The sequence below is a fragment of the Takifugu flavidus genome, chromosome 10 (assembly GCF_003711565.1).
Source record: "Takifugu flavidus isolate HTHZ2018 chromosome 10, ASM371156v2, whole genome shotgun sequence".
Lineage (NCBI taxonomy): Eukaryota > Metazoa > Chordata > Actinopteri > Tetraodontiformes > Tetraodontidae > Takifugu > Takifugu flavidus.
The window spans coordinates 8,998,724-9,023,809 of NC_079529.1; the positions used below are offsets into that span (position 1 = coordinate 8,998,724).

Consider the following 25,086-nt stretch of genomic DNA (forward strand, 5'->3'; position numbering starts at 1 on the left):
ACCCCCCCACCCCCACCCCCGTTCCCTTTAAAAAAAATAATTTTCAGATAGCTGAGATGTTCTTGTTAATCTGAACCATCTGATGCTGAATCACTGTATCCACTCCGGCTTGATTATTCGTTCTTTTCCTGATAAAGGAGGCTGGAGCCCCCATTTGTCACCACTCCAGCCACTGTACAGCCATTGTCTGCAGGCGACCACGCACACACATGCACACGCATTCATACACACTCCAGCAATAGACTCTGAAGTGTGTTTTTGGCCATTCGGAGCCGCACTCGCTGCTTATTAACGTCCCTTTAATCACCAAAATAAGCAAATGATTAGTGTTTGTTATCTGTCCTCGTGCAGAAGACGAAGAGCACGGTCCCGGTGGTGCTGAGCGCCGGCCCCAGGTGGTTGCTGGATGTGACTTGGCAGGGAGCGGAAGACAACAAAAACAACTGCGTTGTGTACAGCAAAGGTAAGCGAGCGGCGCCGGCGTCCTGTTATCTCTGCAGCGCAACACACCACGCCACAGCACAGCTGCGCACTGACAATCCTCCATCCACTCCAGTCCCCCCTGTCTTTCTCTCTTTCTCTTTCTTTCTTTCTTGTTCTTCTTGCTTCTCAAAGTCACAGATGCACAAATAACTGCAGCTGCAAGGACACACAAAAAACCCACGGCCCCTTCTCGCACCGCATATCTGTTTTACTCCAAAGAGTCATTTATATCGCGAAAACTCTGATTAGGAACTGAGAAACATCACTTGACACACAAAGTTAATGGTCTTTAGATTTCACAAGGTAATTAATGCCCCCCTCCCTTCATTTTCCCCTCTTTTATACCCGCCCTATCTCAGTTCAGATAGTGAGCAGCACACAAGTGGAGATTGGCTCGCCGTCTTCCTCCATTTGTTCTCTTTCTAATGCAAAGCCTTTGCTGTATATCTTCAATAAATCAGAAAGATGCGCCAGAAATGGATTTATGCAAATATGCGGTAAGAACCACAACGTATCTGTCGGAAAATCCGTGTTGTTTATTCGGCTTTGACCCTAAAACGCAAAAAAAAAAGAAAAAAAAAAGCCCAAATGACACGCTGTCACCGAGATAAACTCCTCAATCTGCCGCATTGTGTCCCGCCTCATTAAAACAGGGCTTTATTAAAGATGGAGTGAAAAGATGCTTCAACTGTACGCAGCAGTGACACCAGGGTCCACAGCCTCACTCTCCATGAAAGCCTTCGGCCTCGGCAGTCATAATTGGGTCTTGATGGGTGCTAAAAGGAAAAAAAAGACTAAATACGTAAATAAAGATGCGTTTGGGACTCCAAAGGGTGAAGGAAAGGGGCTCCATTTATCACTTTTCAGAAATGATTACCCCGTGACAATACCCCCAAAGCTGAAATGGAGCTTCTTCTCCCTCAAAGTGAATAAGTGGCAGGAGTGGGATTTGCAACCCGGATTTTCAGTCCCCCAATTCCCATCTACTAATCACTCGACTCCACTGGGGAGTTATCCTCTTAACCGGCTACTTAACTTTGTGCTCTTTATCACCAAATCATTAAAGTTTTGATAAGCTGTTAAAGAAGATTATGCACTTCTTTAAAATCTTCTAATCTTTGTGCTCAGAGTGGCTGTACGAAACAAAAAGGAGGAGGCGATAACGGCTTTTTTTTCATTTTTTAAAAAAATTTCTGTTGCCTCTGCCTCCTCCCACCCTCGATACCACCTCGGCTGACAATTCCTTTTGTTTGTCACTTCCTGTTTTGACCTTATTAAATTAGAGGCAGTGACGTCTCTCCAGACGAGTCGGACTCGCCCTCTGTTTAAGTTCATTACAGCAAATCCTCCACGAGGATCTTGGCACGCTCCCCCGCCGATGAGGGGCGATAAACCAGAGAGGCGAATGCAAAGAATTAATTGAAATCCTGGATTGAGAGTTGAATTCCTCCTGTAACCTCGCAGCCGGGAGGACGTTGCACTGCCGCTACATCGGAGAAGGTTTTTATGAGTGTCACATGTTCAATATCGCCACAATTTACTGTTGCTATAGAAAACCAGGCGGTAATTCCACACTGGCCTCCTGCTGCTGTGTAGCAACTCGCCACAAAGCCACAAATCCGTGGTGAAATTGGTCGGGTGTCCATTTTCCCAACTATCCAAAATTGTTGCACATTTTTGCTCCGGGCCTTCTTTCTCCTCCTCACTGGACTCCGAGTCCGGACTCGGAAGTGTTTGATGGCCCTCAGATGATGGGGGGGGGGGGGGGGGTTGGTGGTCTCGATTTACGGCGCTCATTCTTCTGTAAATATTCCAATTTGCATGTTCGGGCGCCATCAGCATGCGACAAAGAAATGGAATGTTGCCCTTCCGAAAATATGAAATCCGCTTTACGAATCCCGGCCGGTTCCACGTTGGGAAGCAGCGTTGGAGAGGTGTTTATCAATGGAACTTTCTTCCTGCCTTGAGAAGCGGAGGTCTGGATTGTTTATATCTCCCCCTCCTTGCTGTTTCTCCTCTGCAGGATTCCTCGTTGCTCCCAGAGATGCGTTACTTATGGAAAACGGTGAATATCTCAATACACAGTATGCTTGCGAAATATGTTCTGGCTCACGTTTCACTGGTCTCGGGTTTCTTTATGGCTGCCTGCGAAGATAGTGGCAGCTCTCTTTGGACGCTCTCCAGTGTGAATCTATGGGGGAGTATCTTTAAGTGAGGACTGCTGATTGGTTTGAGTGGCTGCAGCTTACCGTCCTCTGATTTCTGCACTACGCTTATTGCAACTGCTTGTCGTCCGTGGGGGGGGGGTCTTTAACAAGCAGCAGGATGGTGTCCTCAGGTCCCCTGCAGGGGGCCTCCAGCTTTCAGCACCGAGTTTTGATTTGATCCATCCTGACCAGACGTTTAACCTTTGCGACTTTTACAACTCCGTTACCACCGTTGCTAGCATTACTTTTCTATTTTTGAACATTGAATAGGGGGGGTTCCTGAATGGAAGTGGAAAAACTGGAATATCTGGTTTTGTCAGACTGTCAGTTCGGGCCTGTTTGTTTTACATTAAACTCCCAGGAAGAGCCTCGTAGCAGCCAGCCATTAGTAAAACTCTCAAGTCGGCTAGCGAACTCATTATCGAGAAATCCACCTGGAACTCCCACAATGCTCTCCTCCACACTCCGACAGCTTCTTTGAAGCGTTGAAGTTACAGAAACAGGCGGCAAGTCTGCAGAGTAATTATATGTTACAGCGAGGAGAACGGCACCCAAAGAAGGGGAGCGAGAGGGAGAAACCAGGGAGGATTTTCCGCGCTGATAAACAACAGATTGATAAACAATGCAGCAGGAAGGACGAGCACATCAGACGGAGAGGAAGGAATTCAGCAGCAGCTTGATTTTTCTTCATTTTTCTTCTGTTTCCATGTTGAATATGTGATGAGGGATCTGTCTGACGGGGAGGAATTTAACAGCTATTTGGAGATGAGGGTGACAAGAGTGATGTGTTTACTTGTCAGGAGTTTTATTAAAGGCTGCTCAGGTCTAATTCGGTTCAGGTGATGCCCACTGACATAAAAATACTCTTTAATTTTAGACTGAGCCCAGTCAGCCTCATTTGTTGCAGCAGGTTGAGGCCCGTTTAAAGAAACTTGCCTCCAAATCTTTTTAATTGTTTCCTTTTTTTTACAGTTTGGCAGCACAGAAAAATAACATAAATGGGATTCTTTTAATGATTAAAAGCGATATCATTTTGTATTCTCCATTGAAAATGCACTGCTCAGAAGCAATATGAGATTGGATGACTGTGTTGGAGGAAGGTTAGCATATTTGCAGAGGAAAAGCTTCAGATCCCGCTCTAATGAAACCACCTAAATTTGCTGAAGTCAAACACGGATCTCGAGTTTACAGTTAGCAGCGAGTTTCATTTGCAGTGTACGACTTAATTCCTCGCGGGCGTGAGTCGGCATTGTGCGCACCCCTTTGTTACCTGCTATCAGAGCCCATTGAAACTATACACACTCCAGTGCCGCCACATTATGTGGCATTATTCAGAGGTCACCTAAACTTTTCAACTGTAAGCCTCTTAAGCCAGACCACATTCAGATACAGCTTGTCCAATAAGTCTCCCGAGTAACTTAGCCCATTGTTCAGCCCAAAATTGACCAATGTAACTAGGTCGTTTTACATAAGCCCGGACGGTGCCGAATTAGCCAACTCGCTGCGTCTTTGTATTATTTCATATTCTGTAAATCCTCACAATCAGATGGTTCTTTATGCCTTCATTTGCTCTTTCCGCTGCTGCAGAACTGTGGACCTCTGAGGCGTGAGATGAACTAGCATGACCTGCCTGTGTAGATGGACTATCTATTTGACTTTTTTCCTAATAGGCTCAAACCAGCGCCAAAGACTTACAGTATTTGTCCAGTAGAAATGAGAGCGTGGAGCTGCGGTCCTTCCTGCTCCGCTCCTCTGGCGGTGCACAGCCGTGGAACATTGCGGGGAAATGACTCTTACAGTTCAAAACGTAATTGTTCATTTAAACCCTCCTCTTTTTAAAATGACTGCAGCAAATAGGAGGTGCAGGGCTTATTATCTGTTATCTGGGAACATAGAGAAATAGTGTGGCTGAATAATAACTAAACAACTGGCACAATGTAAAAATTTCATTATCAGTGTATTAAAACAAAATTGTACCCTAAAGGAGTCCCCCACCACAGCTCTGAGCAGCCAACTAATTATGTTTAATTAAAAGACAACAGATCAACAGAATCATTTTCATTAGGAAATTATTAATGATTTCACTGCAACAATAATTGATTGCACTGAGCCACGCGATAAGTCGCTGTTCGGTCAGGCTGGAGTGAGCCTGGCGGGGAGGAGCGGCTGGTTTAGGCATTTGGCAGCGGCTGAGCAGCGTGTTCTGTGGCTGAAGCTTCCACATTAGCAATTGAGGAGAAGTTGTAAAGCTGGCTTTATGCAGAGCGAGGAGGAGGAGGAGGAGGAGAAGAAGAGTGTGGTGGGTTAAGGACAGAGAAATCCTAAATCATACAGTGATCTTCGAGGACTTATCCATCCCACACATGTATTTAGCAGCGCAGGGTTTCAGGCGCGTGCACGCGCTTCAAGCTGAGGCTGGAATGTGTGCTTATGTTCTCCTGCCCGTGTCCAAAAACATCTTGAAGAGAGGGTGTTTTTCTCCCAGCCCCCCCCCTTCTCCGTCTCACTTACATTTGGACACGCATGTGCACGATGCGGCTGCTGATCCATTGAAAGCCGCGTGAAAGGCGACAGCTCCAGACGCTTCCTCCGACTGTCTTTTATGTGCATTGTTCTCCCGCCGCGCCGGCACTTTCCCTGCGTGAGACGCTACAGCGACAGCCACCAGACGCCACATTCTGCTACAGCACCCACACCGGCTGCGCGCGCACGCCCAGGCCGAACGCCATTACGTGGCATTTGCATAATGGCTGCTGACACATATGCGTCCGTCCGCATTCAGCTCAGACTAAGCCTTAAGACAAAAACAACAATAGTTAGCCGAAGGTGTGAAAGAGGTGATGGGCACTGATGAGAGGGGAGATTGTCCGCCCCGCACATCATCATCCAACTTTTCACTGCCGTGCCCGGCGTGCACGTTTGGAGCCTGCATGTTGTGTGCCAGTGCCTGGCGTCCTTGTATCAATGCCACGGAGGGTGTCAGGCTAATGAGCGTGGGCTGTGCTTCGAGCGGGAGGGTTTGGGTTATGCCATTCACTCTGCATATTTAAATGCCTTGTAGAGGCTTAAGTAGGCCCACTTTTCCATGTCAGGGCAGCGTTCAATCCTGCTGCGACCATTAATTATGATACCATTGTGCTCCTGTGTGGCTAATAAGAGTGATGTATTGCACCCTTGTGGCATTATAATCATCTGAGTGAAGTACCTGGACTACACCGAGCTCGCTGTAAGCACCACGTGGGGGAAAAAAGACTCCACTGCTGAGTGTGGGACACATGGAACGTCTCTGTGATTGTACAATCAATGCGATACACTGCTATTATTGATTGTCCTGGAAGTCTGATTTTACCGTTGATCTTTTCCCACCAATCCAGCTCTAAGATTAGAGAAAACGCACATGTTGATGGGCGTACATGCGTGATTGTCGTCACTCAGCTGTTCTTTTAAATCATTTTATTGAGACAAAGTCTTTTAAAAATCAGTCTTCCATAGTGAAAACATGTAATCATCCGCAGCTGGAATTAGCAGAGGCGCACGGCCGTTAAAAGCAGATGAGTCACTGCGTTTGATTGCTTTTCTTTTCCCGTTTCACCCATACGTGTGTGCACGTACTTCCTGCGTGCGCCGAATGTTACATGAGTCATCTGCGATGTCTTTGAATGCAGCACTGGTTAAGTGGATTTTGAGGAGCTGCCTCTTAATATCTGGAGCATGTCTTCTCACCACTGAATCTTTTCAGCACAGACGGGGGAGAAGAAGAAGAAAGATCACATTTTACTACATTAATCACAGCAAGTTAATGTGATTATGTGTACTTTATATTTCCATTCTTAATATCCCTCTCTTAAAGGCATAATCAATGACCACTTTCGTATTCATTGAAAAATTTCTGCAGATATGAGCGTAAGCTTCCCCGAGTTTCTTTTTTTTTTAATCTGCTGCAGGATCTTGAGTCAGTAATTAAAGAGTCTTTTCTGGGTGCCTTCTGAACGCCCTCGGCCTGCTTTAGGCCTGGGTCTGATGCAGTCCGCCGCCTCCATCTCTGCTGTGGTAAGTAGGTGTGAAAATCATTGTCAGTGTGCTTCAGGATAAAGCCCTGCTGTTGGATGCCATGGGTCAGAGTCACCACACATATACACATACACACACACGCACACACACACATTCTGACCCCCTGTTGAGCCTGATAAAAAGCACCCACCCTCCCAAAAAAATGCACTGTGGATGTGCAGACAGGGCCTCTCAGCTTTTGTCTCTGATTATCCCAGCACATGTGTGTCCCTGTGTGTGTGTCCCTGTGTGTGTGTGTGTGTGTGTGTGTGTGTCTGTGTGTGTGTGTGTGTGTGTGCAAGAGAGATTGTAGGAGAGAGATAGAGGAATCACTGGGGTGGAGGGCTGTTTAGATCGGCAGTCAGCGTGATGGAAAACCACACAGTTAAAGTCTCTGTGAGGGTCGACTCAGGACTGCAGCGACCGGAACTAAACAAGTGAAACCGAGCGGAGGTGAAGAGAGAGAAAGAGAGAGAAGAAGAGGGAGAGAGAGAGTGAGGGAGAGAGAGAGAGAGAGGAGCTGATCGTCCAGATTGCACGTGAAGGGAGAGGAGAGGAAAAGAATGTGACAGCGGAAGAAAACCACTGACGCAGCCTTGAGAGAAGCGTACAACGCCGACTCCAGTGGCTGCTGGTGCCAGAGCCCCCCTTCCTTTGGAAACGTAGACTCCCAAAATTGAGTTTTAGAGCTTTGGCTAATCAGGAGGGTTTTTTCCTGTTGAAATGACTCAATACATTATAAAACTTCATGGTTGGGTCTGCACTGGTCATGTAGGGGGATGCTGCGATAACCTTTAGACGTACCTTTGGAGCTTATCCATTTTATTGATTGTACATCCACCTGTGCAGGAAAACACACACACACACACACACAGCTGCTGGTCTTTAATGTGCAGTATCAGTGTGATATCAGTGCAAGGCACCGGGGAGCATAACAGCAAGCCACCTCCCGCTTTACGGCCTTATCTGCGGGTTGTTTTATCATCGTATCAGGTCAGAGGCCCATCTTTGCTCTTCTACCCCTCTTGAAGTCAAATCCACCAATGAGCTTTCGGCGCATGTTTTTCTGAAGTTGACGTCATTATGTATCAGTCCAGCCCCGAACCTTATGATGATGATGTTCAGGATATGAACATCAGCGTCCTTATGCGTGCTGGTACTGTATCTGATTATCTGAGCAGTCCAAGTTTCCAAGTCCAAGTAAAACCCCCTAAATTCCTTTTGAGACGAAGCATTGCGAGTTACATTAGGATCTATGCTGCCTCTGCTTTTCCCTCAACAGAAAGCAGTCAGTTGTTCTGATTTTTGACTGGGATTCGTTTACAGCAATATAAGCTGCCGCTCAGACCGCCAGCAGGATTCTGTTCCTCGCCTGTGCCTGTGGATCGAGTGGACGGGTGTAATGTAGGAACACTTGCGTGGAGGACCAGACATCAGTGTCATCCAGGTCAGACAAGGCCATCCAGCCTGCAAACCCCAGGGAAGAAAAGGTGTGTGGGTGTGTGTTGGGGGGGAGGTCTCTTAACTTTGTCAAAGCCCCTCCATTGTGCTCCTCCGTGCAGCGAATGAAAACCAATCTGTCATCGCTCCACTAGCCAGCGCACCAGAGGAGAGTCAGGCTGTTGGAAACACAAGTCTATTCAGTGTGAAATGTAACTGGAATCGGAGTCCTCGGATAAGCTGAACTGGAAAAAACCCCTGATGTAAGATTTTTGAGCATCACTCTCCCACACACTGTGAAATGGGAGCCGCGAGTGCCGCATTCGGGTGCGCGTGAGATAGGTTTCAGTCCCGTATCTGCCCCCTCTTTCATGGGGCGCTGATTGACACGTTCTGTTGATGGAATTCCACCCAGCCACACGAAGTTAGCATGAGCGTGAAGTTGAGCGGGTTGCTGCGGTTCTGCAGGATCTGTGCAGGAAATTCGGCTGAGTCATGTTTGAGATTGGCCCGTGAAGATTCCACTTACTTCCCTCAGCCCTCCTGCATGTTCCCTCTTCACCTGTCACCTATAGAAAGACGGCATCAGCTGACCAGAACAGAAATCGCGGCCTCCTCCCTGCTAAGCCTGCATACTGTTGAATGGAAGCTGCTAATGCTGTGTTCCGATGCCATTTGGAGTCACTTTTTCTCCTCTCCTCACAAGAATCCCCCTCGCGCCATTTTCCCCTGTAATCTCCCCACTCCTCTCTCCTCTGGGGTGGCTCACCCACTGCTCCCACCACTTTTTCACAGCATCTCTCCTTCTTACAACCAGCACCTCCACCATTTTAATCCCTTTGACCCACACCCTGTGTGTTTCCCTGTATCAACAGCTCCTGGAGATTACATCCTGCCTGCCTCCTCGCCACTGCGGGCTTCACTCACTGTGGCTGGAGCTGGCTGCTGCATGCTAGGGTCTTAGTCAAACACTGCTGGGTGTATTAGCAACTGTGGCTCTTTAGCTTCCCCGGGATCAGAGACGACTCTAGTGAGGAAGAACCTACATAAAGTTGAAGAAATGAAAATAGTTGTGAAATGAAAAGGCCGGGGTGCTGCCACTGCACTGCCCAGAGGCAACGGCATTTGGGTTTCAGAATGAAATAAAAGCAATGTGGTTATTTTGATGCCCAACTTTTTCATTATTACGTTCAATACGCTTTATATAAAGGTAAAAGGGCATTTTAGACGATGGCGTAAAACATCTTTTCGTTTTTCAAATTTTGCTTCTACAAATTGATGCTTCCTTAAAGGAGCTGAGGGGAGGTTAGAGTTATCTGGGTGTCAGGATGCTCTATGGCTCCTGCGTAGCTCGTCAATGAGTCGGGGCCGGTTCTGTCGCTCTGCGGGGGAACACAGAAGACCCCTCCTCTTTCATTTAGTGTTTCAGGTGATGGCTGACGGCTGTATTGATGCGAACTTTTGCGATCATTGCATAAAGAACCAACGCTCTCTTTCTACTGCCTGCTCATTTTCCTGTGGAGCAACCTTAAATCAAGCCTCTGACCCAGACTAGTTCAATTAAACCCTATCTGAGTGCCGCCCTCTCATATCGGAGCGCGCCTTTACCTAGAAGGCCTGTAAACGGTGATTAGTGAGTGTTTTGATTAAAATTCAACCACGTGTGGTGCTTCGACGGAGCCTCCTGCTCCTTCTGACTCCTGACTCCGCCTTTGGGTGCATGAACATGCATTATAACAAACACGTCTGCATGAACGCATACACACAGACTCCGCCTCCTCCCGGCCTAAGCCTAGACCGATCTCGTGGCTCAGCAGTTCAGCTGATTTAAAGGCCCTCACAAATGGGAAGACACAACCCGGAGACAAATCACGCCAGGGCAGCCTCAAGGTTCCTGCTAAACCTATTCAACTGAAGGGGGAGAGGCAGAACAGTGAAAAATACACACACACTCCACCCTGTCAGAACGCTTTTGGCTTATCTTGAGTGACTGTCAAGGCTGGAAATATCAGGGAATGGACAGAAATATATAAAATTAATAAGCTGCTGGATGTTGTCGGGAGTTATGATGCTTCATAAATCCCGGTTTGATCATTGCGGACAAGGCTTAAACCCAGAGCTGCTAATGCGCACAGCAGTGTTTTGGACTGGATTTTCTTCTGTTTGGGAGACAGAAGCCCTTAGCTGGCAAAAGTAAGATTTGTCATCTCTCCCTTTACCCCCCTCCCCCATTTTATTCCCTTTCATGAGTGACAAATATTAAAAAGAGGGCCTGAGGGAGGTTGGCAGCCACCTTTAATAGAAGGGCACAGGTGTAGCAAGGTGAAACGGGCCAAAGGCAGAGAAGTGCTGTTCAGGAGGAAGAGAGAAGAGGCAGAGTCTGCTTGTAACTTATCAGTTGTACTTCCTTTGTCGGGTCAGGGGGTCCTGCAGCTTTTGTTTGTTTGTTTCTTATTCTGAAAGGATGGATGCTATCTCTCCCTCCATCCAGGCAGCTCCCTTCAGTTGAGTGCTGCAGGTAATATTTCACGTCAGGAATCAAGCAAAGGGCTGCCTTCTACAGTCCGACGGCCACCGCATCCATCATCGTCTGCGCCTCCTCCTCAGAGAGCTGGACTGCAACCAAGTACATTTACTTAAGTACCAATACGCATCGATGTGATTAATTTGGAAGATATTTAATGCAAAACACAATACTTCAAATGTAATGGCTTCTCTCTAAGAGCTGCATCTGCAGCATGTTGCTATGTGGAGGGACCCCCCCCCCCCAATTCTTACTTTTCCTTCCAGAGAAAGGGACTAATTAGACCGAGGCGTCTAATCTGCGGGGCCCTACCTGTCAATAAGCATGTTGTCACGACGATGACATCTCGTTTTGTGTTTTGATATGCAAAACACACGTGCTGCCGCTTCAGTCAGCAGCGCGTCAGTGAGACAGGCTGTCACAGGGAAGGAAATGACAACAGAAACATCTCTCTGCTGGACCAAATCAGAATAATGACATTCTAAATTAAGACTTGATGTGTGCCAGTGTGTGTGTGTGTCTGTTTTCCTCGTTCTGTTGTTGTGTTTCCGAGAGGTCACGCTACTTAAACACAAGTGGTAACTGGTAAATTTATTCCTCTTATTTCTTGTAACGGCACGAAAAAGTAATGAGGTGTTGGAGATAAAATGTATTAAGACAATAAACCATGTGATCTTTTCCTCTTTTTTTTTTCCTCCCGCTGCTTTTTGAGTCAATTAGCACGTTTGACGCTCTGAAGAACGCCGCCGAGTTGTGTAGCTTCTCAGCGTGGAGCATCCGACTTTTATCCAATTACATTATGTGAGGTCTGTGGGCATGCAGGGCACCGCCAACATAATGGAGGGTGCCATCTATGGTGCGCTATTCTCTGCTTTTCCAGCGCGCGTGCCTATGGCTCTCACCATGAATTATTCAAAAGCTCCATCCACACACAGAGGGAGGAACCAGGCTCCATAGTAAACAGATTTTCTGCTCGCCGTCTTCTCAAATCTGAAGTGCAGGACAATGTAAAGCGCCAAATAATTACATGCTCCACCCCACCGCTCGCCATTTTACCTCCCCTCTGAGTTCACCTGAATAATAGTTCGCCAGATTAAAGTTTGGCTCCTTCTGCATGAAACGGACGCACGTAGATACACAGAGAAAAACATTTAAATATCTCCAATTTTTTTTTTCAAATCTCATCAAATATATTTGGCTCCAGTGTGGTTACAGAATATTCTTGCGGGCTGCTCTTCCTCTGTTGGTTTATTAAACCATAATAGATAACTGCCCTGCAGTTTGACTCTGGCTATAATCACTTTAGTTCCTCGCTGGCTATTGTGCTGTGAAATAGAAAATATGAATATTACATGGGTTTTAAATCCCTGCAAAAATTCCCCCCCTTTTTTTCCCAGAATAAGGAAATTGACATATCCATTGCATTACTGCAGCTCCCATCTTTGCGTAATGGAGATTTCACATTATAGCCCTCACATTACAGCACCATGAAATATGCTAAGTATTTAAGAAAAATGAACTTTTTAAATAGTCCATCAGTGAAAACTGGAGTGAGAGGGGCGTCCGTGTGCTATTCTCCCCCCCCCCCATCCTCTCCCGGTTTCCTGCTTCGGGGATTTGCCCTGACCTTCAACTGGTCGTATCTTCCGGTGCAGATCTGTGGCAGTGACACATGTCATGTGTTGGAGAGGATTGAGGAGGAAGCCGGGGAGACGAGAGGGAGTGATCTTGGTCCGCAGCCCAGTCGGAGTCGGAGTCTGCCCTGGTGTCAAAGGATGGGCATGTTTGGCCCAAAACACAGACTGCACCTCATCCACTAATCTCTGCACAAAAACACCTTTGGGTGGGGGGGTGGGGGTTGAGTTTGACAGCGCGGACCGAGGGAGTTCAAAGCCGCCCTTAAATTCTTGGGCTGTGAGGAAGGATAGCTGTACGGGGGAGAACAAGAGGAGGAGTGTGCTGGAGTGGGGGTGGGAGAGAGAGGAGCCTACTCCAGATTCTGCACTTGCAGCGTGGACCTGGATGAAGCTGAGCCAACGGAACCCCCCACCCACCACCACCACCATCACCACCACCCTCTTGTAGGAAAACTACAAAGGCGTAGGCAACATCTTGGAGGACACCCCCGTCTCCTCCTCCTCAACCCCAGCTGGACTGTCACATTACCACGCGTGAATAAAGGGCATATTTTGACCTGCAGCGGGGAGCTCCCCCCTTTCGGCCCAGACAGACTGCACGGGGGGGTGTTAATCTATAGATCCGGCGGGGCCCCAGAATGATCAAAAATCAGCAAATGCCACAAAGGTTAACATCTGCGCCTGAAAGCACACATCCGTCTCCCCTATACAAAGACAACAGCGCGCTTCAAGGCGACTCTGCAGCGTTTGTTAGGAGCTAATTGGGTGACGGAGACCTTGATGTTGGCGTGCAGAACCTCTGACTTTAGGCACGTCGGTAAATAAATAAACTGTGAAGTTTGTTTTAGTTTCCCGAGGAGCCAAAAACGAAACCTTTTCTTTGTTTTTGCGCTGGGCTCCTTTTGCAGCAACGCGAGGCCAAAGCCCCCCAAGACTGTTCAGGAAAAGCTCCTAAACGGCGCCTCTGAAGCTCGGTTTGAGCTTTGTCATCACGCTTGAAGAATTTCCTTTTAATGTACTGTAATGTGAAATTCAGTGGGGACAAGTTTAATTGAGTTTTACACAAACCAGTTGGGAGTAGCGCTGGAAGGTAGGTGATGTTGAGGTTTTTAATCTCTGGCTCCGGAGAGGCTTGTTGACGGAGTGGTTCTTTCTCTTTGTGGAGAAAAAAAGAGGAAGCCTAAGAAATGATACATCCGTGGATAAAACCAATTGGCAACCCTCAAAGGGACGGGGGGTGATAAGGCAAATCCAGCACTTGTAGAGAAATAAAAGAATCCAACTGTTCATTAAAACAGGAAACAAAACAGGCGATTGAGAAGGAAGGCAGACTGCTCAGTGGAGGAGTGAGTGAACCAGACAAACAGAGCCAGAGATATCAGAGGAAAGGATTGGAAAATAATCAAGGATTTGTGAGGAGAATTAATAAGGAAGATAGGCACAAATAAGCATTTTTTCCCACTCTGGGCAAAATTAGGAGGGATGGACGACAAATATCAAACGGGGGGAATGGCATAAGCTACATAGACACCTAATTATAAAGGATAACCCAGATATGAAGGTTTGTGCCTTTTCATTTTACACACTTTGACTGTGAGGCGGTGGGGTCTTTTGTGGTTGGTAAACTAGATATTCACTGGATAGGGAAGATTCAGACGCTCTCACAAAGCAGCGTTCTGTCAGTCTCTGCCAGCAGAAATGATTTTAAACTTCACATTAAAGCCTTTTGGCAATTGCTGGAATGGCTCTTGTTAAGCAAGATTTCAGATAAAATGTGAGATTCAAGGAGCAAAATTGGTTTGTGCTAAATCTCACTGAAAAATCGGAGTCTTTTTCTGAAGATGACCGGGAGTTTGCTTTCGCCGGACTGTTTTAGAGGATAGTGTGTGTGTTCTCTGTGTGTGTGCTGCTGTGTTTGACCCTGTCACGTGATGCAGCTCGGGGTAATGAGGACTGGATGTGGAGACTTGTGGTAATCAAAGACTGGAGAGGAGAGGTTGTAGGAAAGATGGGGGTGAAATAAAGCAGCAATGGAATCATCAGCACGTGGACGATCGGCCACTGAGACCTTCCATAGGTGTTTTGTGTGAAAGGGAGCCATTCATCAAGACATCAATAAAGCAGCATGGAGCAGATTATTGTTGTGTTTGCGTACCGCCGGCCCGCCATCATAAATAATGAGTTTGCTGCTGCTGTATTAATTATAATTAGAATACTGATAATGTGTATGCGCTTTTATTACTGGGGCTGAATCAATTTTTACAGTCTTATTGAGGCTCACAAGGTCACGCAAAGTTGGCAGAGTGAGAGATGGCGTTTTGTTGAGCATCTCTCTGCAGTCGGGGCTGTGGGGGGTGGGGGGGGGGGGGGGGGGTCACAGAACTGGCCGCTTGTTCTCTGCGGATGTATCTCTATAAGTGGGTTCTTTCGCTATTACTAGCCTGAAATTGGTGGGATTTTAGCCAAACAGGGATTAAAATTAATGTCAGTGTGTTTTCTGATTTATTTATTTTTTCCCCCTGCATATTTCATTCAGTCCCGATAAGCGGTTCTGGCACGCGTGGTCAGAACACATGACAGAATACAAAGAGACGCTGGTGGAAAAAAAGCCAGCCCTTTTCCAGCGTTGTTTTGATGGGTTGGGTTTGCATTTGTTGACAGTTCACAGGAGAGCGTGCGCGTGTTCGGCCAAATGTTGAATCTCAACTTAGTCTAAATTCATAAGGCACCCCACTGGCTCGTTCCTCTGTTTCCCCCCCATCCTCAGCGGTTAGACTGTCAGATGGCCCAACAACAATGGATCCCAGCAGCCTATCAGCCGGCTCCTACCTCGGTGGCTCGCTGCGTGCCTTTAAAGACTGGATTTAGCGTGGCGTGGAAAGGTTCAAACTGACAAACGGTGCCATTACACCAATGGGAAAGAAAAAAAACCTGCTCCCATCATTCCTACATTTGAAATGCGTCAGCGTCGCTGCTGCACGTTTAACTGGTCTCCTCCCACCCTAAGACCATTGTGGGTTTGTTTCTGGTGTGTCTTGTCACCTGTTAGAACAGCTAAGCTGGTAATCTTTACAATAAACACGATCATCCTAATTAATGTTATGCATACATAGAGATTTGTTCAATTAGAGGCGCATATTTATATCCATAGGACACCATTTCTCTAAACAGCGGCGTGGCTATTTAAAGCGGCGCACATTTGCAATGCTAGATTTGCATTTTGTGAATGCGCTGCTATCAGTGAACAAACATCTCTCGTTTTTCCGCTCTGGCCTGTTAATAAATGGACGCGCGTTTTCTTCCTGGGGCCAGTTGTAATTTTTTTTCTTTCTTTCTTTTTCTTTTTGGAGGATGTTAAAATGACCTTGCATTTCTGTGTGAATGCGTGCATCTGTCATGAAATTATACATTCCATCAGCCCTCATTGAACTGGGCACGGGCTCGGCGCCGCAGACCCGGGCCGCGGCACTGAGTCTTGATTATGAGTGCTGTGATATTGTAAATGACGAGATTCCTCGGAATGTTTCGGATTAATCGGTTTGTGCAGATACATGCGAGCGTGTGTGTGTGTGTGTGTGTTGTGAGAGGGTGGGTGGGGGGGGTGTTTGGTTGTCGCCATCTTGAACAGTTGCTCATTTCCATTCCGCCATCACATCCTGCATACAAAGCAGATTCTCAGATAGGTAATCCTTGTAAGGTTTTTAGAAGACAGGTTATTAGAGGATTGAGGGCCGCGCACGCACGTGTGTGTGTGTGTGTGTGTGCGTGTGTGTGTATGGAGAGAGAAATTATGTACATTTTTTAACTTGGTGACAATGAACTGTGTCTCAAAGCAGCAGGCACAGTAACTGTCTGCTTTCACTTCCCTGCTAACAACATCTCACCCTCTTAAAAATGAGAACACCCCAGGTGTACACACACACACACACATACACACACACACCCTCCACCTGCTCCCCCCCTGTGTCTCCCCCAGAATTCTCTAAAATGCCTGAGGCTAAAAAGCTGGGTACCGTCCTCCACGCCTCCGGATTATTCCAGAACACCAGCGCCGCTCTGCCATCATCCAGCAAACCCGGCGCCACCACCTAAACCTGCCTCCACCTGTCACCTGTCAGACGCACCCCACCTTTAAGTGGCCAGTTATTTTCCGTTGGTTTTAGATGTCTTTCATATCATGGCTCATTAAAGCGCAGCGCAGTAGGCAGCGTATTTACATAGGCGACCAGGGAGGTTTTAATTGCGTCGGTACGGAGCATGACCGGAACTGAAGAGTGCAGCGCCAAAATGACTTTTTCACAGGGCGCCTCCACCGCCAGTGCAGCCACCTCCCACTTCCCCCCCGTCCATTCCCATACGAAAACATGGAACTGGGCGTAATTGCTCGAGCGGGGCACATAGACGGAGACAGAGCTGTCACAGAGGGGACCGGGGTCCCTCCCAGGCGACCGACCGGGAGGCCAATCAAAGCCAGCGACGAGGAGTCTGCGGTTGTGATCGTTCTACCGAACACACACCATTAGTTTCCTCAGAAAGTCTCCTCGCTTTCAGCCGCTGTGCAACTTCTGCCTCTAATTTTTAGCCGCTCAGTCTGGCTGCTACATGCAGGGCTCAGTCCAGAACCCGTCCTGTTTTGTATCGCCATCTGCAGCTCCACTCTTCATCCCTGTAATGGCTGCGTTTGTGTTTATTTAGTTAATTAGAGGGTATTTTTCACTTCCAAATTGATACTGCGCTCGCTGCAGCTGGGCATAAGGTGTATTTAAAGCTGTAAAGAGCTAATTAGCATCATTATGTTTTTAATTATTCTTCCTTTTTTTTTTTTTTTTTTACAAATTAGGTTGTAATGCATATATGAAAAGTGTGTCTCCTTTTTTCTGTTGAGGGCCCCTCTGTGGAGTTATTTACATGACAAGAGCTGCCAACCTCTGTGGTTCTATCTAGCCCTACAGTGCATAGCGGAGGAATAACGCAATTTCCCTCCAACAAGATTTTTAACAGAGATTTCCTCTAAACAGCAAAGCATTTTGTTTGCAGGCGAGACTCCCGTATCGGATGCAGATACCGGTTATCGGTCTCCGGTTCAAGATTCTATTCAAAAGAGACAAAGAGGAGAGGCATAATATTGTCGTAAGATGCTCTGTGTCACTCCCAAAATGTGCGGAGCACCGGGAGATTTCAGCAGTCGCTCCTCAAACATTTGTTCTCCTCCCACATCTCTCTGAGGACCCGGAGCTCCAAACTGGCCCCGGCAGATGCACTCCGAATAGCAGGCTGTTCACACATTGTCATAGAATCATTCCCAAGCCGACCTCCCCCTCCCCCACCGTCCACCGATGTTAATGCTGGCTCTACATCCCATCACCGCGCACTGATATCAATCAGCAGCAATGAGGCTGGCTCTGGCTCCGGTTCCATCACCGCCATCCCAAACAATGCCGCTACGCTTCTGCCCAGCCACCACACCCCAGCAAAGATGGCTCGGGGGGGGGTTCCATCAGACAGGCAGGAGCAGACAGACACGTGGCCGTGTGATTTCAGTGTAATTTTGGAAAGCATATTGTCTAATTTTGCCATCTGTCCGGGAGGAAACGATGGCAGCGCGGAGCTCATTTGCCGTCTGCTTGCTTTATTGCGGCTATATAGAACAAGTTTTTGGAGCGGGATGCAGGCCCGGTGGTGCAGCCCAGTGGAGCTCAGAGGCGCGGCAGTGCACGGAGCAGGTTCCAGACACTCCATCACGGCCTACCTTGTGTTTGACATTCGCAAGCGTGCACAAGCTGAAAGAAATTGAGTGGTGAAGGAGTTACGTCATTTCCATATCCTCAAGTTTGAAAGCGACACAACTTGGTCTTAGATTTCACTCTCTGACAGTATAAACCATCAGGCCTTGTAGAGTTTGGAGCAGTTTGCAGCAAATGGTCTTAGAGACACGCACCCTCACGCACACACACATCCGCGTGCGTTGCTGTCACATTGTGGATCACGTCTGGTTCAGCTGCTCCTTGGCTCTGACATTAATACAGAGCAGATTGGTGGAGATCTGCAGCCCTTGTTGTTTGATCTTTCCTCCTCTTGCCACATTTCCTGGCACTGCCCCCCTGCCACACTGCGTGGCGCAGGCAGGACTGGCATGGCCTCAACGCGCCTGCCAGGTTTGTTCTCTGTCTTCTTCCTTGTCCAACTTATTCCCTTATGCCCGCTCCATGGATGCAGTTCTGCAAATTACAAGAGCTCCCCTACCCCCAGCGACAGCCCACATTTGAGAGAGCGGTTTGTCTTGATACCTGCCTCGGCCCAGGATGCATCACTCGGTGGTAGTTGTCTTCTGCCCCGAATTAGGTTACTGTCCTCATTCTCTTTTCCAGGTTTAGTGCAACATTCTCTGAAATTCTGGACTGAAATGTTGCACCAAACACTACAAGTATGAAGTCGAAAAGGCCGCGACTAAACACTAAATACAGACCGGAGAACAAAAGGCGGGCCTTAGCCAACACTAGCCACCGATTTAACTTGAACAAACACGGTATTCACTTATCAAAAGCCCGTGCTCTCCTATTTCCTGTTTACTCAGCAGTGTCATTTGGCCCATAATGCTGCGGCTCTCGGTATGGAAATGCTTTAGAATGACACAATCGAATGGATGAATTCAAAGTAAATACGTCTTGGAGGTAAAGGCGTCATCAGGGCCTGGTGTATAATCTGAGGTATTTGCTCAGGGAATAGTATCTGCTTTAAGGATGTGAGGAGGAGGGAAAGGAAATGAGCGCGTGCTGCCTGGTGATGTCAGCACAGGCGGCTCGCCTGGCTTTTTTATGAATTAGCATCAGGTCCCGGCCTTTTCTGCACTCCCCCATCCCCCCGGTATTTGTGTAAACCACCTAATTTGTGACTCTAGATCTTTATCGCTGTAATTTATTCCAGGGTTTAGATGAAGCGCCGCATGACGTGTTGGAGACAATTGAGGAAGCCGGCGTGACACCTCCCTTAATGAGGCGCGTCCTTGGCTTTATTTGTGAGGGTCAGATGCAAAAATAAAAGGAGGAAAACTGAGAAATTGAACTGTAATTTAAGTGCAACACTATGACATTAGCTGAGCCATAAATTGGAACCAACCCACCATCAACCTGTCCAGGTTTTGGGTTCTTCAGATGTCACTTAGACGCACATATGTATAACAACCGTCGTCTCATCCTGCTCAGGCGTCTCTTCTTCCTCTCCCCTCGCCAAACGACGAGCACCTTCGCAGGTTCTCCACCGTCTCCATCCCAAGAAAGGCTGCTCTCCGGAGCGATGGCGAGCGTCTCCTAATGTGAACCAAACACAACCGCTCTGGCTCTCGGAGCCTCCTGGGCAACATATGGAGGCCTCCAAGTTAGTGTTCAACTACCCGACGGCTGTTGTGAAAGCGGCAGCAATAGCCGCGGCCCTCTGAGAGCTAATTAGAAACCCTTGTGCATAAACCTTGCTTGGAAGTTGCTGTGGGCTGCAGCAGCCCGACCAAGGCAGGATCTGTGCTGCCTGCGAGATAATAAACAACATTTGCATATAATGGCAGCGTTTGGCATCCTTCAGAGATCGCCCAGACACCCTGGTGGCAGGCTTTTGAAACGCATCGATCAAAAAAAGTTTGGGGCAAAGCTTCTGATCATTTCCAGCCTTTTGTTTCTCAGATATGTTTGGACTCATTCATGTGATCCCCCCCCCTCCTATTAGAATTCTGGATGCCTAAATCCTAACTAATTATCACTCCCACCCTCCAGCGGGTTAAACTTGATTTGTAACAGATAAAAAGCTTCACATAAGGGATTCCCAACAATAGATATTTAGCTGCGGAGTAATTAAGCTGTATTAAACTTCATTCATACCTGCCAGAGTGTAATACTGCGCTGCTACACAGTGACGCTTTCAATTAATGAAAATGTCTAAATCAGCATTCATCTGGGATCACCATGTGGGGTCTGGCTCCACTGTATTTATCAGGAGCTGCAAGCCAACACAATCACGCCGACCTAGCGCAGTAATTGCCACGCCGCCGCTCACATGACAGCAGAAATTGAATTAAGTTGAGAGCAAAACATAAGCAGGTCTGAAGGGAAATGGAGGACAAGGAGGGAAGAGATTGAGGGCGGGGTGTGGTGGAAGGCGCCACCTTTGACTTAACTGTAATTTTTAGGACGCCGCGAATAAATAAGCGTCCGAGAGGCGCCGTGATTTCGGTGATTTTTGAGGAGCATATTACCGGAGGTGACAGCTGGCGGGAGATAGGCAGCTCGTGTTAAGAGGAGCGGATAAGAGGCGGTGACATTATGTCTGCGGGGGTTAAGGTGTCACAGGCGAAGCGCCAACCACTATTACTGGATCAATACTTCTCAGTTTTGCACTTATCTGCAGCCCGATGGTTAGCAGAGGCTCAACGCCACGAGAGAGGGAGCAATCTGCCCCCTCGTGTTTTGTTTTTCAGCCTGGATGTGTCCTTTAGGGGAAGCAAAGTCCATCTTTTCTACTTTTAGGCGCGGACGCATAAAATCGTACCTGTGTCACGGCCGCTGGAGTGCAGGAGAAAGAAGCGCCGTCACAGCCAGAAACAAGAAAAAGGGCGTACTTTCAAGTCTTTCATTAAACTTCTGACGCTTCGGAGTTAATCCTCGGCGTACAAGGAACAAAAACTCAGCGTTCAACAATTTAAAAGCAGGGCGAGAGACAGAGGAGAGAGAGAGAGAGAGAATTGGGGATGGTGGCGGTGGTGTGTCCTGATCGCTACATATTCATATTCCTATGCAGGCGTTATCACTTTAAAGGCTTTCTAATTACAACAACAAGACAAAAACTCCTTGGATTCCTTCCAGACCGGCTAAATGATAAAATAAGCTTGCACTCTCTCTCCTTCTTAATCTCTGCAAAGCACCTTGGAGCCTCATCTCCCAAATACAGGCGAATGAATGTGAAAATGCCATTTAGAGATGCAGGTGTGACATTTGATAAGAAACTTCTGGATTAAATATGTTCTGCTAATGAGGAACCCAGCTACCCCATCAGGGCAAACTATTGGTGGGATTGTGTGCGCGCTGATAACATTCCGCACGCAAACATCCAAATTCATTATTAATAAACAGCCGCGGTCTCTCTATCACACAGAAAGTCTGGATCCTTCAGTAGCAGAGACGTGCGCGTTGCGTCTCATTAGAGGGGGGTGGTGCAGCCAGGATCGGGGTGGGGTAGGGGTATCAACCCTTCTCATATTTAGCTGTTTGGGGGCTTTTCAGGGGAAAGGGGGAGGAGGGGGGATTTCAAAGTGTATGGTAATGGTGGAGCGAACGTTCAAACAAAAGCGGTTGAAAGTTTCTGGGGATCTGGCAGCGGATGTAATTCGCTGGCTCCGACGGAAAAGAGGGGATAGCAGACTAAGCCACTGGTGCGGTAGACTGGGAAGTCCCTGGCCCCAGCCTGACATTTAGAACGATTTGGAGAAGATTAAAGCCGTATTACTGCTGTAGTCCGTCATGTGGCTCTGTAATGAGGTGCGAGTGCATTACCGTCCTTTGGAAGTTAGCGGCCGCCTTTTTTTTTTGTTCCTCCCCTTTTTCAGACCTTTAAAAGGAAAGACACAGGCAGAGCGAGGGGGGGTGGAGGTGGAGGGGGCTGCATCGTGGCCACCGAGGCTGAGATGAGGCTCCAGAGGCCTGCCAGTGGAAGCTCAGGCTGCCACCGTTGAAGACCTGTCAGTCTAAACCAGCTTAGTTCAGCCAGCCAGCAAAGTGTCTCAGACCGACAGGCAGCGCGTTGTTATTCGGGCCGTGTCAGCCTGCTGTAATATTCTATATTCAAATAGAAATTAGAAGTGGAGTGTGTTATTTTGGGCACAGTGTACAGAAGTGCACTATTTTTTTTTTCTGAGTGCACGCAAACAGCTTGAGGAGCCCTGCCAGCTCTCTGGGTAACAATTATTATTTTTGGCCTGGTAGCTTTTCTTTATTTAACGCCACAAAGTGAAACAGGGACAATAGTGCCAATTCTAAAGCCGGTCCCCCGAATACCAAAATCCAAGAGGTGTTAAAAACTGCACGCCTTATCTGCAAAAATAAAAACACAGGTAATTTGGCGTTAGCCTGTGCAAATGAAGGTTGCAGGTGTCGTCCATCCATTTAAAGGCTCTTTATGATGTTAATTAGTTGTTAGCGTAATTTTCCAGCCTCCGCTATCAAGCGTGAGAAGTTCAGAGACCTGCTGTTAACGGGGAGTCAATGCCATGGCACCGATTCAAGAGCTCCCAAACAGGACGGCCAGCGATAACGAACAGGTGATGGGGCTCCATGCCTGTGGCGGCGGGGTACTGCGAAAGACAATTGAATTCGTGGGGAGAAATGAATCTTGCGGACAGCGTATCAAATGTTAAAACAACACACATTGCGCGCAATTTGCTTATGTAAGAGGCCGATAAAAGTGTGTTTATTTAAAAGATAAACAAAGGCCGGTGTGTGTATGTGTGTGTCGGTGGGTGGGGGGGGGTTCTGGTGCAGTAAATTGCGCATACGTGTTTATTCTCTCCAAGTAACTCCAGAGGTTTATGGTCCCAGACACGGGCAGACGTGCTTTACGGCTCCTCTGTTGCTGTGATAGCAGTATTTATGGTGCTGGAATTTATGCTCTACTGTATACATACTGTCCATGTGCCAGCGCCGGGCTGCACTCAGGTTGATTTGGTGGTTTTTATTGTGTTCTCGCACCTTTGAGCGACGCTCAGATTAGCGTCAGGGGTCACATTCGTTAACCCGCGAAGGTGGAATTCAAAAATTCCAAAGTTGTTTTGTTTTTGTTTTTTTTCCCCCCCTTCTTCCTCCAGAGGAATGAAATCTGGAGGTCCAGCTCCTCAGCCGCTGCTCGGGCTAATCTGAGCCCCTCGCCACGTTTCCACTCTGCTTCCTCCGACCGCAGACGTATTTGCTCCACCTTGCTGCCCGCTGAAGCTTTAAACGGGCAAACACAAAATGTGGCCGATAACCTGTGGAGAAGCTTTGGAGAGACTTGACTCCCAACATTATTTTAAAGACCAGATCTGAGAGGTGCGGCGCAGCATTCGGGAGTGATTATCGGCCATGATCCCTCCTCCGTGCTCTAGAGTCATCCATCTGCCCATCCAGCGCCTCAAACGGTCACACACACACGCTCGCGCACGCGTAGGCCCATGTAAAGACAGACCCCTAATCACGTGGACGCCGTGGATGAGCGAGGCCTAGAGATGAGAACAGCTCTGTAAACACGGGCAGGCAGCAGGGAGCTTCCTTCTCCCTTCCCCTCCCCTCTGCATCTCTGAATAAGCAAACGGGAAGATTTAGGGATTTTACCGGGACCCGACTTGGTAGCATCGGCTCAGGGTCTTTTTCAACATTTTCTGGGGTGCTGCCTATGGGATATTGTCCTTAGATTCTGAAATGCCACCCACCCGTTATAAGCTGTGTCTTTTGTCAACAGTATTTTGAGACTGAACCGTCTCCTTTCCCCCTTTTTCCTCCTTTGGATTTAACTCTTGGGCATCTTCTGTAACCCACATATTAGCAGCCCTTCATATTCCGTGGCTGACCTCTGCTGTTGACCTTTACCGCTCAGATAAACTGGCAGAATCTTTACGAGGGGCTTCCATTATACAGCTACCGTCATTTTTCATTCCACCTCATATTCACAGAAGTCCACTTTTTTCCCGATAATGAACGATCGTGACAGACCAGTAAATCTAGTCTGCATCAACTGCGTGCGTTCCACAAACAAGCTAATACAATTGGCTGTATCAAATGGGATGTATATTAACAACAGTCAGCTGTGCTCTCCGTGCTGTCAGGATTCTATTATGGAGCGCGCTCCCGCCCCTTGTTTTGATACAGCAGTAATTTAAAGACCGATCTTAATTGACTTATTTTTTCCGCGTGTCTGTCGGAGCTTGTGCGCGTGCCGCACTAAGAGCCTTGTTTCTTTATTGGGCCACACACAATGTACTGAGTTCAATTTTACCATTCATAATGAATGCAGCCCCACCATTCAAATGCAGCCATAAGCACACAGCAGATAAGAATTTAATTAAATGTAGATTAAAACCAAACAGGAAAACACACTGGCTGATAATTTTTTATCACGTCCCCTGGTCATATCCCCCCCCCCCCACACTCATACTTTCCACTTGTTCTTCCTTGGGCTACATCTTTTCTGCTTGCCAAAAGTAGCAAAACACCTCACACATCTCACCGTGGCGCCGCGAGATTGTGTAAAATGCAAAACGAGGGGCGGTCACACGATTAATCAGAATCCTTATGTCTGGGGAGGATAGAGGTTGGCAGAGGATGGAAGGGGGGGGACTGCGTAGAGGGGTGCAAGGAAGGAATTAGTTGCCTCATCCCAAATTTGCATCATATTCCAAAGGACAATCCCAGCACTGTAGGCAAGGGGAAGCATATCTCGCTCTCTGCAGGAACAATTAAATATTTCCTACAATGCTGAATAAATGTCACCTTCAGTATCAAACCGTCCGTACTTGCTAAACACGGTGTTACGGCGAGTGCCTGGAAAGCTCGCCCCGGCAGAGAGGAGCCGCGGACCCCGGCCTTAGCTAACACGCTGCAACACACACCGGGGAGCCGCTCACCTCGGGCGCTGATGGTGAGTCCGCCTCCGCTGGGGATGTCCCGCCACCGATGCATCGCTGACGCAAACTTTAGTTAATATTTACTCGGTTTATCTCTGCTAGTCTGAAAAC

General features: G+C 47.8%; 1 protein-coding gene across 3 annotated transcripts in view; it reads left to right on the top strand.

The window, feature by feature from the left end:
• zfpm2a (zinc finger protein, FOG family member 2a) overlaps positions 1–25,086 on the top strand; it is a 116,594-nt gene that overhangs the window by 79,911 nt on the left and 11,597 nt on the right. For 2 of the 3 annotated variants that reach the window (XM_057045070.1, XM_057045071.1), the window contains one exon: positions 352–463. In XM_057045070.1, coding sequence (XP_056901050.1) covers positions 352–463 — 112 coding nt within the window. Of the gene's footprint in view, positions 1–351; positions 464–18,121; positions 18,147–25,086 lie in introns of those variants that run through there. The other variant, XM_057045072.1, reaches the window with a different exon arrangement.